General features: G+C 36.3%; 1 protein-coding gene across 2 annotated transcripts in view; it reads left to right on the forward strand.

Moving 5' to 3' along the window:
- Window positions 1-13,660, forward strand: part of MDGA2 (MAM domain containing glycosylphosphatidylinositol anchor 2) — an 865,112-nt gene that overhangs the window by 729,941 nt on the left and 121,511 nt on the right. For both annotated transcript variants that reach the window (XM_084885031.1, XM_084885032.1), the window contains exon 9: window positions 2,029-2,298. In XM_084885031.1, the coding sequence (XP_084741157.1) occupies window positions 2,029-2,298 (270 nt within the window). The remainder of the gene's footprint in view (window positions 1-2,028; window positions 2,299-13,660) is intronic.

Raw genomic sequence — 13,660 nt, forward strand, 5'->3', positions numbered from 1 at the left:
GTATCTTCTAGTATAATCTTCTAGTATCTTGCTGGAAGGGATAACAGGTAGAGCTGTACAGTTTTGTATTGTACAGCTCAAGAGGTTGCTATAAATACTTAATCAAGGACATGATTGTGTTCTTCAGTGCAATCTTGAGTGGTCACATACAATTTCTTTAATTAAATAAAGTCCATTGTTAGCACCCAGGAAGTAATTGTCATTAATTATGAACATTTAGAGTAATTAAGAAAGGACTATAATTTGACTACTCTAAATAATGAGAGAAGTATGTAACACCTTTTATAAATCTTCCTATCAAAAACAAATATAGTAGGTACGAAGTGTAACAAGTTTTAATTACATGGAAAAAAGATCACAGTTAAGCCAGATAAATGAACATGTTGCCATGGGTTCAAAACCACATTCATTGGTAGTACAATGAGTAAAGTTTTCTTAAGGTTTACCTGTGGTATTGTGACTGGCAGTCAAATAAGTTCAGGACAAATAATTTAGAAAATAAATGTGGATACCTTGTTACTTAATTTATTAAAAATGGTATCCAAAGCCTGGGGACTGAGTCTCACATGGAAATAATTATAATTCATCAATGTCTTTATCTGCTGCAAGGTTTCATACTGGTTTGGAGACTCCGAATTTTATATTCATAAGAACATCATTTGGTTCCTAACAGTATAATCCAAACATAGTCATGGCTATCTTTTCTGGGAGGCAGCTAGAAAACAAAACAAAACAAAACAAACAAACAAAAACAACAAAATACAAAACAAAACAAAAAACACTAAACTCTCTTAGTTTTGCCTGCTTATGCTTTTTTTTAAATCATCTCTTAAAAAAAATTTATTTATTGTTGTGAGTACCATAAATGTCTTCCCTTTTGTATTATGTGTCCTATAGGGTCCAGTAGTCAGTATATTTTCTTCATTAGATTCCTTATTCGTTTATTTAAACATATATATATATATGTGTGTGTGTGTGTGTGTGTGTGTGTATTTATTGCTATTACCTTCTTCTTCTTCTTCTTCTTCTTCTTCTTCTTCTTCTTCTTCTTCTTCTTCTTCAATTCTTCTTCGAGAATATCATTCAACATTTCATGTAATACTGGTTTGGTTGTGATGAACTCCTTCAGCTTTTTATTGTCTGTGAAGCTTTTTATCTGGGGGTGGAGATCTCAGCAGAGGAAGGATGACCTATGTGAGCACTTTTGTCTATGAGAAAGCTGCCCCTAGTTCTTGTCCTGATGCCAGACAGTTTGGTTCCTCGTTATATGTCCCTGGATCCAAATAATTTTGTGCACAGGCCCTTTAAGAGGAACTGCCTAGGAATCTTACAACCCTTCTGTCTCCTTCAGCCTCATTTCCCTCTGATTTTTACAGACCAAAATTACAAGGACTTTCCTTCCCAGCAAGGAGCCCTTGATGAAGGGCTGGGACTTCTTGCTCTTCACTGGGACCTCCACAGCCAATATTCCTCCCAAATTAAAAAATAATAATAAAAATTAAAAATAAATAAATAAATAAATAAATAATAAAATAAAAGCCACATGTGGATGTTGGACCATCTTATCCTGTGCCTCCACCCTTCCCCAGCTGAAACTCCTGTGTTTAAATTCACCTCTTATACTCCTTCCCTGTTGCTGGATATATTTTAAAATAGTTTTTCACAATAAGAATAGCTATTGCCTTACTCTGGTTGGTGTGGCTCAGTTGGTTGAGCTTCCTCCCATGCACTGACTATGCACTGAGAGGCATTAGATTCGATTCCTGGTCAGGGCACATGCCCAGATCATGAGCTAGATCCCCACTTAAGGGTGTGCAAGAGGAAGCTAATCAATGTATGTCTCTCATCAATGTTTCTCTCTTTTCTCCTTATCCCTCTTCTCTCTCTCTCTCTCTCTCTCTCTCTCTCTCTCTCTCTCTCTCTCTCTCTCTCTCTCCCTCTCTCTCTCCAATAAAAACATATTCTTAAAAAAAATAACATTGGCTTATTGCAACACATTTTATCTGTTTTAACATTTCTTTCCTGCAGATCCTCCTGCTGTGGAACCAGCGTTTTTGGAAATCCGTCAAGGACAAGAGCGAAGTGTCACTATGAGCTGCCGGGTTCTGAGAGCCTATCCCATACGGGTACTGACCTATGAGTGGCGCTTAGGCAACAAATTATTGCGGACAGGTCAGTTTGACTCTCAAGAGTACACAGAGTATCCGGTGAAGAGTCTTTCCAATGAAAACTATGGGGTTTATAACTGTAGCATCATAAATGAAGCTGGAGCGGGGAGATGCAGCTTTCTTGTTACAGGTAAGATTCAAATATTTTGTGCATATATATATATATATATATATATATATATATATATTAGATCAAGGAATCTTAAGCTTATGCCAATATATGGATGAAAGAATTTTGAAAATTTATGAAGCATACTATGAGCAGCTCAACTGTTCTGGTTAGAAATCTATTCATTTGTTTTGATGGAAAGTTTATTTTAGAAGTTAAGATAGTTTATGTGTCTATAAATTAAACAGAAGTTTATGTGAATTCAAGTAGAGTTGGTTGTAAGATTAGTTAATTAGCTTTATTTAGACAAAATTGCAGATGTTAATGAATGCATATTTAAAAAATATATATTTATTGATTTTTTACGGAGAGGAAGAGAGAGGGATAGAGAGCCAGAAAGATCAATGAGAGAGAATCATAGATCAGCTGCCTCTTGCACACCCACTACCCACAACCAAGGTACATGCCCTTGACCGGAATCGAACCTGGGACCTTTCAATCTGCAGGCTGGCGCTCTATCCATTGAGCCAAAACGGTTTCAGCATGAATACATATTTTACTCTGCAATTCTAAAAACACCTGGTTGATTTCTTAATAGCAGAAGAGTTTCTTCTTTATAATTTGTTCTTAATTATTTATTACTCTTAATTTGTGGTAAATTTTTATTTTGTCTTTGGCTTACTTTAAATTTACAAACATTCAAAGGGAAAGCAGTAAAGTTGTATTGTGTATAATGAATTAGAAGTATCAACATTTTTGTTATTTTTTTTCCATTATTGATTAAGATATTACATTGCCTCCCCACCCCCACTCATACCCTCACCCCCCTGGTATCTGTATCCATTGGTTAGGCTTATATGCATGCATACAACCCTTTAGTTGATCTCTCCCCTTTATTATTTTTTAATGTATTAAATGTCAAGTCTGTGTTAAAGCTCAGTTATATATTTAAATTATTTTTTATTATCTATATACTGAAATAAATTTGAGTGTTTTTTTGTTTGTTAGTTTCTTTTTATTCTCACCTAAGAATATGTTTTTATTCATTTTAGAGAGAGAGAGAAACATCAATGTGTGAAAGAGACATTGATCGGTTGCCTCCAGAATGGGCCCCAACTGGAGGTGGAACTAACAATCTAGGTTTGTACTCTGACTGGAATAAAACACACAACAGTTTTTTTTGATGTATGGGATAATTCTCCAAACAATTGAGCCATCCAGCCAGGACCAATTTGTGTTATTTTTTAGATAGGGTTGAGAAGTACAAAAAAGAATATATTCCTTTTCATTATTATTTTGTCCTAGTAAATACAATTACAATAGCTGAAGTGTTTATGTTTGTCAAACAGACATTGTATGTAATTTAAAAAGCAATTGTAAAAATTATGATTAAAGTTTTTCAGACTTCATTAAAACTTCTTCATTGGTAATATCAATTTTTATTAAGAAGATCTTATAAGAAAAATCTCTAAATTTTAATAATTTAGACATTTTTGCTTCCTGAAATGTAATATTAGGTAGATAAAATATAATTACTTGACCAAAGATATCCTATTTTCAGGGTATTATTACCTTTAGTTTCCAAACTCTTTTTATTAACATTCTGTTGAAGTTAAAGATTTTCAACATTGATTCTTAAACTATTATAACAAACCTAAAGTTCCTAAGACAATACTATTTACATGGTGATGCTAATCTTTATCCCTAGGAATATTTAAAAGGGAAAATAATGTAATTGATTATTCTATAGCATAATTTAAGTGACATAATGTAATTTCATTCATTCTATGTCTATGTATTATTTTCCCAAAGAAATATAAATCACAAAGATAATTGTTTTTTAGTTATTGATACATACGGAGCATCAGCCTTTTTTAACCTGCCAAACAAAACTGCTCTATAAAATTAACCACATCCCTTTCTTAACCTTTGGGAGCATATACACATTCAAATTTTCCTCTATGTCTCTGTTTTTTAACTTCAGTCTAGTTTAGACGATGCTGACTGCAGGATTTTCATTCGCTCTCTATTATGTGATACAAATCCTATTTTTTGAACTAGAAAACACGCTGAGACCAGAAGGAAAACTAGTTCCATGTTCCCAATTCGGAACAATAGGGTGCAATAAGTAGATTTTGAAAGTTACAGAAAGGAGTAAATCTGTTATGGGTTGCCCTACAGAAGGAGAGGAAATGGCCCCTTCTATTAATTGGTTTCCAGTGTGTGTTTTTACTTTTCAGTCTTCAGATCAACCTCATTATTTCAATATCTTCACATACAATCTAAAATAGTTTTGAAGAAAGAAGGGAAATGATTGAATTCTAAATATAGTATAATCTGAAGAAATATATTTAAAAGCAATTTCATAAAAACAGAGACTAGAAGAAACTTTGAAAGGCCATTACTTCTTCTAAAACATATCAGAAGTAATCATTATGGATGTCCTAAATGCTGGCGAGGGAGCAATTGAGTGTGACCAGGCAGCAAGGGGGTAGGGGGAGAAGTGAGGGGTGACCAGGCTAGCTAGGAGGCACCTATGGGCAACCAGGTGTGCAGAGGGGGTCATTTGGGTGTGACCAGGCTGGCGGGGGAGAGGGAGGGAGTTAGGAGCAATCAGGCTGGCAGTGGGGCAGTTAGGGGTGATCATGTAGGCAGGCAGGTGAGCAATTAGGAACCAGTGGGCCCGGATTGTGAGAGGAATGTCCCTGTGGGATCAGGCCTAAACTGGCGGTTGGACATCCCTGGAGGAGTCCTGAATTGGAGAGGGTACAGGCTGAGTTGAGGGAACCCCCACTCCTGAGCACGAATTTCATGCACTGGGCCTCTAGTTAATCAGTAATTGTATATATATATATATAAAAAAAAAAAAAAACCTGGTTGCCAGAGAAATGAAATTTAAGCCACAACAATACACACACATTATAATGGCTGAAGTTGAAAAGACTGTTAATACTAAGTGTTGATAAGAGTAACTGCAATTATCACACACTGCTTCTGGGAATGTAAAATGGGGTTACTTTTTTGAAAATAGCCGTTAGTCTCTCATAATCTTAAATGTTCACTTTCACTGGTAGATGATTACCCAAAAGAATTTAAACCATATGTCTACACATAGACTTATGCTACATTGGGTGGTGGACACAATCCAATATATAGCAGCTTTATTTGAAATAACCATTTTGCATTATTCTCATCCATTAGTCATCTCTTCAGGATGATGGACAAAAGCAAAAATATCCATCAATAGGTGAATGGGTAAACATCTTGTGATCTACTCATTCATAAAAGTGGATAGACTAGTTTCCTTTATCAAAAAACAACATGTTAAGTGAACAGAACCTGACACTGAAATGCATAATTTTTATTCCATTTCTATGAATTTCCTGAAGAGGCAAGAGGAATATTTAGTAATAGGAATTAGATTCTCATTTGGCTATAGTTAATTGATTACAAAGGAGTAGGAGGTAACTTTCTGTACAGATGGAAATCTCCTATATATATGGATTGGTGGTAGTGATTACATAATTAAATATATTTTTAATGTATCAAAATTAACCCTTAACATGTTTGGATTTTATTATATTTAAACTATATACTTCAGTAAAGTGTTACTTAATAAATATGTGATATTTTTAACTAAAGTAAAGTTGGGATTTGGAGGAATTTCATAATATGAATGGCATTTGTTTATTTAATGCTATAATGTATATAATTTTTCTAATCCATATTGTGTAAATATATTCAAGATAATTACTAAAAATGTTTTGTTCATCAAGAATCCTTTGTTCCATTTTCTTCCCCTAACTTCTAACTTACTTTCCTTTAGACAAAGACACTAACCTGTTTACCTAAACAGTATTTCCCCTCCCAAGGAAAACTATCATCTTTTCTCAATTATACCCTGTAGTTTAAGAAATAGTGACTGCTACATTAAGAATATATAATAATCCAATGTGTTGGTAGCAGTGACCATGTACACAGTTAAATTGGAAGGATATGAAACAGGTTTTGGAGGGTTAAATCTGTAAACAAGACTGCCACTGCTGGGTAGAATAAAGGGGAGACAGAGATACCAGCATAATAAAGTAGCCACAGGATTCCAAAACTATTTCTCACATCTTTCTCATATTATTTTGGTCAGGAATTGGATCCAGTGGGTAGAGAATAAGAAGATAACAGACTGAAGTCGTAAATAGTTTTCCCTGAAATAAAACAAAGCTTCATAATATTTACTAACACCAAGAAAGAACAAAACAAAGAAATTAATACAGAAATGAATATATATATATTATGAATATATTATTAATATTATGTGTTTAGTATTTCTATTTCTTTTTAAGAGTTTGTTTAGCACTTTTAGTAGAGTTGAATTTTTCACTAGATGTTGGGTGGTAATAAAACCAATCGAGGGAAGGATCAGAGAAGCTTTTAGTTCCATGGAATCAAAGCCATCTCCCCAACCTCCAAGTATCTATTTAAGCATCTGGAAGAGATGACTAATGGATGAGAATAATGCAAAACTTGTTCCAAAGACATGCCAGAAACCAGATAAAATGGTCAGTAGAGAGATTCCCCTGATGGTTATCCATAAACTGACCCATCCCCTTTTCTCAAGGGAGATTTTGTGATGAAGCCACAAGTTAATAAAGTCTATAGAGGTTTCCTTTTTATAAAAAATTATGAATTCTTTTAGGGTATCAGACCAGAGTATATAATCAAAGTCTGAGACTTTCGCATTACTTAAGAAATCTCCTTCTTTCATCATTCTAATGAGATTTATCTATTTCTAAAGAACTCATCAAAACAGTGGTTACTAGCAGACAGTATATGACTCCAGGCAGAAACCTGCTTTGCAGTCAGATCCAGGCCAGTGCTTCTTAGCAATATGATAAGAACTGTAATTTATGCTCTAATCTTTTTCTTATGCTAGGAGTCTTATTCATAGATTTTTTTTTGTTATTTTTAGAGAGTCACAGTGATTCAGTTTCAATAACTAGTTTCCTTTATTCACATCTAAATCCACTTTATTAATTCAAGTTATATGTTTGGGAGAAAATAAATGTTCCTAGAAGATAAACAACATACTTCTGGGCTCCTTTCCAACTCACTTGAACAACTCTTGCTCCTTGCCTAAATGATATTCAGCACATTCATATTCAGCAATGGACCACCCACATGTGCAGCAACAGCACTTGCCAAGAAGTTAATGTGGCCTATAAGTACAACATTGAACAGTGAGTTCTCTCAACCTGAGAGTCACTGGGTCAGTTCATCCATCTGTTCCCCACCGTGCACACATCACAACCAATGCTTCTTAGAATGAACACAAGGTTTTTTAGATATTTTGTAACTGTTATTTAAGAAAATATATAGCTTTAATGAATGTGCTTATTTGCAGCTTATAATATATTCATTATATTTGAGTTAAATAAGATACAGGTAGTACTCATTCTATACATTTAGTCAATCCTCACCTTCATTAACTCTTGGGTTGATGATACTTTTAGATAGCAATATAATAAGGCAATTCTGGTTGACTCCAGGGGTAAATTTTAATTTAAGTTTCTATATTCCCAATGACGAGAGTGGGCATCTTTGTTAGATTTGTGGAAGTAGCATTTTACTAGGAAATACACCTGCTGTACAGTATTTGTGTGTGAATTCGAAGAGCAATGTCCCTTTCTTAAAGCAGATGTAGCTCCTATACCAGGGAACACATTGCTGTAAATGGAATAGAGCCTAGATGCCAGACACTCTTACCCAAGCACACTTTGTAGTGAGCAACCATATCCAAAGATGCTGGATGTGAGAATAAAAAGGGCTTTGACAGCATGGGTTCAGAATGTAGCTTTGTTGCTCACTAGTTGCTTACTATAATGCAAATTGTTCAAGATCGCTAGTCCTTCACAGGAAGAAAGATGGCGACTGACAAGAAGGTAAGGAAGGAGAGTGTGTGAGTGAGGGAGCAATAGAGGAGTGTGTGGATGTGAGTGTGTGTGTGTGTGTGTGTGTGTGTGTGTGTGTGTGTGTGTGTGTGAAATAGGGACAGTTAGATCCTGCAGGTCTTCCAAAGGGCTGCCAAACTGGGCAGTCGTAGACAGCAAAACCCCACTGCCACCATAGACACTTCAGGTCCAGCCATTGCAGGCACAGAGATCACGCCATCTTGAAAAACAAAACTGCTTGAGACTAGGATCCTAGCTTCCACCACCCAATCTGGTCTCAGAAGCAAACCAGGACCCTACAGACACTAGGGACAAAGATCTGTGATCACAGCTGCAGACCACAGACACCAAGAATTCAGATATCCCAGATTTCTGTGAGTCACAGAGCACATCCCCCTCCCTGCAGGCTAGCTTCAGTGCCATAGGAACTGCTAGACTCATCTGTCACACAGGGCTGCAGCTCTACTATCGGAACTTGAGCCTGGGTGTGGGCTCACCTGAGAATCAGTTCCCCTCAGTGTGCAATTACACCACCAAGCCCCATGCCCACACAGAGCAGCACTGCTGCTGGAATTTGAGCCTGGGCATGCACAGGCACTGGGAATCTGTCCCCCACAATGTGAAATCATGCCAACAGATCCCACACCCATACGGGGTGGCTCTGCTGCCAGAATTTCAGCCTTGGCACACATGCAGACACTGGGAATCTGTTCCCCACAGTGCACAATCACATGACCAGACCACCGCCCACATAGGGTGGCAGTGCCACCTGCCATTAATTCTGGGCAAGTGCACAGGGAAGTCTGTTTTCTGCAGTGCAGGAGTGGACCCCCTGCCAACACAGGGCAGTTGTGTATCCCAGTCCCCCAAGCAGACTGAGGACCCTGAATCTCCATGTGAGAGGCAGCACTGAGCCCCAGTACCTTGACTCTATTTCTCATCACACTAACCTGGGAACCCTGAGTCCCTGTGTATGCACAGTAAGAGCCAGTTACTCAATTTATCTGTGCATGTGCACATGGGAATATTGAATCTTGGTGCAAGGCCTCACCAAGCAACAGAGACTAGGATACTTGATTCTTGGTGTGGGCACAAGGATACTCTGACTCCTGGCATGAGCTAGGGACCCTGATTTGACACACACCAGCAGGTGGAGTTCCTGATTCTAGGCGCTTGCACGAGGTCACACTGAGTGACTCTTATTCTGGGAAATATGCCTTAGTGTTGGAGCTCTTCAGTGACAGCTGGGTGGTGTGAAGCACCCACTGCACATGGCCCAGGCCCCAGCAACTCAGCATTTGAACCTTCTGGTGATAGTTAGAATGGGGAGACAATGAAACAATCCCCAGAAGAGGGAAAAAGAGGAATTGGTAAGAAAGAAAATAAGTGAAATGGAGGCATGCAATGTGACAGAAAAATAATTCAGAGTAATGATCTTATAGTTCATACACTGGATGGATAAGAAAATCAACAACCTATGCAAAAATCATTAAGAAATAAAGAATGCCCCATGTGCACTAGAGAAGACTATATATTCTGGTGGTGAGGATAGCTACAATCAAAAACGCCATGGAAGTTTTCAACAGTAGATTCGAAGAAACAGGGGACCAAATTAATGAGTTAGAAGATAAGGTAGTGAAACAAGCCCAATCTGAATAGCAATTAGAGAAAAAAATTAAAAAGCAGGAGGAGAGCCTAGGGGAGCTTTGGGACAACATGAAATAAAGTAGCATATATATAATAGCACTTGCTGAAGGACAAGAAGAGCAGCAAGGATTAGAAAATCTATTTGAAGAAATAATGACAAAAACCTTCCCTGACAAGGGAACAAAAAATGTTACACAAGTACAGAGAGTTCCAACCAAGATGAATCCCAAAAGACCCACACCAAGACACATCATAATTACAATGGCAAATGTTCACAACAATGAGAAAATCTTAAAGGCTGCGAGAGAGACAGAGAGTTGGCTACAAAGGATCCCCCAACAGATTATCAAATGATTTCTCAACAGCAACACAACAAGATAAAAAGAAATTGAAGGAAGTATACAAAGTGATGCAAAACAAAGGACTGAATCCCAAAATAATCTATCCAGCAAGACTATCATTCAAAATTGAAGAGGAAATCGAGAGCTTCACAGAAAAAAAAAAAAAAAAAGGCTCAGGGAATTTATCACTACCACGCCACCAATGTAAGAAATGCTAAAGCAAATGCTGTATAAAGAAGAAACAGAAGGGGAGGAATAAACACAGGCTTAAAGCACAGAAATAGTTACAAACAAACACCCTGTTTCCCCTAAAATAAGACAGTGTTTTATATTAAATGTTGCTCCCAAAGATGCGCTAGGTCTTATTTTCAGGGGATGTCTTATTTTTCCATGAAGAAGAATACGGTACACATTTATTGTTAAATGAAAATAAAGGAAATTTATTACCTGTATACGGTACAGTAGTATGGTAGTTGTCAACACAAACCAGACAAACTGTGAATCCTACAGTATCAAGAATTTACTCATTTATTCAATGACAATCATGTCATCATCTCCTGGAACATCATCATAACAATCCAATTCCTAAATTTCCTGGTGAATTTCTGTGACTCCATTTCTTTCAGAATCAGTGGACCAAATCTCTCATGTTTAGCAATAGCATTCTGAGACAGAGCCTAGGGGGGGCCTTATTTTCAGGGGATGCCTTATATTTCACTCAGAAGGAAACATGTAAGTAGGTCTTATTTTCAGAGGATGTTTTATTTTCGGGAAAACACAGTATTTTCTTACAATCCTTTCTATTTCTGTGATGTCAGTTGTTACTTCACTGCTTTTGTTTCTGATTTTAATTATTTGGGTCCTCTCTCTTTTCTTTCTTGATTAGCCTGGCTAAAAGTTCATTACTCTTTTATTTTTTCAAAGAGCAGATCTTGGTTTCATTGATCTTTTGTGATGTTTTTATAGTCTCTATGTCATTTATTTCTGCTTTAATCTTTATTATTTCCTTCCTTCTATTTACTCTGGGCTTTTATTGCTCTTTCTAATTCATTGAGTTGTATGGTTAAAAATACTTTGTAATTAATTTTTATTTTTTGAGGTAGGACTGTAGTGCTATGAACTTCCCTCTCTGGAATGTTTTTGCTGTTTCCCTTAGATTTGGGGTTGTCATATGTTTGTTTTCATTTCTTTCCAGGAATTTTTTTTCTTTCTCTCTTGATCTCATTGGTAACCCATTCATTGTTTAATAACATTTCAGTTAGCTTCCATGTGTTTTAATATTTTTGAGTATTTTTACTGAAGTTTATTTCTAATCATTCCATTATGATCTGAGAAGATGCTTGATATTATTTCAATCTTCTTTTACTTGTAAATACTTGGTTTGTGTCCTAACAGGTGGTCTATCTTTTAGAATGACATCCATGCACTTGAGAAGAATGTATATTCTGCAACTCTGGAGTGAAATGTTCAATAAATGTCAATTGAATCTATCTGATCCAAAGTGTCATTTAGAGGTTCCATTTACTTGTTAATTTTTTGTCTGGTAGTAAAATCAGTAGGGAGGTAAAGTCTTTCACTATGAATATGTTGCTGTTCATCTCTCCCTTAAAGTCCTCCGAAAGTTTTACATATATTTAGATGCTCTAAATTGGGTATATTTATATTTACCAGGGTTTTATCTTCTTATTGGATTGATCCCTGTATTATTATGTAGTGATCTTTATTGTCTCTTGTGATGGCCTTCATTTTGAAGTCTATTTTGTCAGATATGAATATTGCTACCCAGCTTTTTTTAATTTCTTTCTTTTTTTCTTTTTTTTTTCATTTCCATTTGCCTGGGGAATTTTTTTTCCATCCTTTCAATTTTATCCTGGGTGAGTTTTTAGCTCTGAGGTGAGTCTCCAGTAGACAGCATAAATTTGAGTCCTATTTTTGTATCAATTCAGCTACCCTATGTCTCTTGACTATAGCATTTAATCCATTTACATTTAAGGTTGTTATTGATAGTGACTTATTTATTACAATTTTGCTTCTTTATGCTTATGTTTCTCTCTATATATAAATCTTCTTCTCATTGCAGCAGTCCTTTTTGCTATGCTGGTTTTATGGTGAAAAGTTCCTGAAGCCCTCTCTTATATTTTTATTTTTATTTTATGTTTTTTTAATCCGGGAAACTTTATTTCACCAATAGCCTTATTGTATATAGTAATCCTGGTTTCAGATTCTTGATTTTCATTTCCTGGAATACTTTATGACAGTCCCTTATAGCCTATAGAGTTTCTAATAAAAAAAATCAGTTAACAGCCTTATGGAGCTCCTTTGTAGGTCATAAATTGCTTTTCTCTTGCTGCCTTTAAGATTCCCTCTTTGTCTTTAATTTTTTGCATTTTAATTATGATGTATCTGGATGTGCAAATGTTTGAGTTTTTCTTGCTTGGGACTCTGTGTGTCTCCTGAACATGCTGGACTTTTTTCTTCACCAGGTTAGGGAAGTTTTCTGCCATTATTTCTTTAAACAAGTTCTCTGTCCTTTGCTCATTTTCTTCTTATTTTGGTACTCCTCTTATGTGAATAATGTTATGTTTCATGTTGTCCCACATCTTCCTTTAGCTGTACTCCTGTATTGTGTTTCTTTGTTTTTGTTTTAATATATTTTATTGATATTTTATAGAGAAGAAGGGAGAGAGAGAGAGAGAGAGAGAAAGTTAGAACATTGCTGAAAGAAACATCGATCAGCTGCCTCCTGTACACCCCTCCTGGGGATGTGCCCACAACCAAGGTACAGGCGCTTGACCAGAATCAAATCTGGGACCCTTCAGTCTTCCGGTGATGCTCTAATCACTGAGAAAATTTGGTATGGCTGTCCTCTTTTTAATTTTTTTTTTCTTTTTTTGTTCTCTGAGTAATTTTTCTTTTTCTACCCATCTTCTCATTCACTGATCTGCTCCTCTGTTTCCCCTTATTTTCTGTGTATTCCTTGCCCAATGTTTTATTAGTGTTATGCACATTCTTCATAAATTACTCTATATATTTTTTTATGATGTTGAGCATCTTTTCCATCATAATTCTGAACTCCATGTCTCATTAATTTCTTATCTCCATTTCATTTAGCTCTTTTTCTGGAGAATTTTCTTGTTCTTTCATTTGGGGCTTGCAGTTTTGTCTTCCTATATTGGCTGCTTGTTTGGTCTTGTTTCTACATATTATGTAGACCCACTACACCACAATTTCTAATGCAGAACAGTATCAGATGCTGTTTCTGAGGGGCCCTGAGTACTGTGTTTGGAGCCTTTGGCAATCCATCGTTTGTGGCTTCCTCTGCTGTGGTTGGGCGCTTTTGGAAAGGACTGAAATGTGCACCAAGGTCTAGACCCAAGTCCCAAATTAGATCAGGCATTGGCTCAATATTTCCAGAGACCTAACTCTTCATATAGTCTTATTGTATTCAGT

The sequence above is a fragment of the Pipistrellus hanaki genome (genome assembly GCF_964339955.1).
Source record: "Pipistrellus hanaki genome assembly, chromosome: 1".
Lineage (NCBI taxonomy): Eukaryota > Metazoa > Chordata > Mammalia > Chiroptera > Vespertilionidae > Pipistrellus > Pipistrellus hanaki.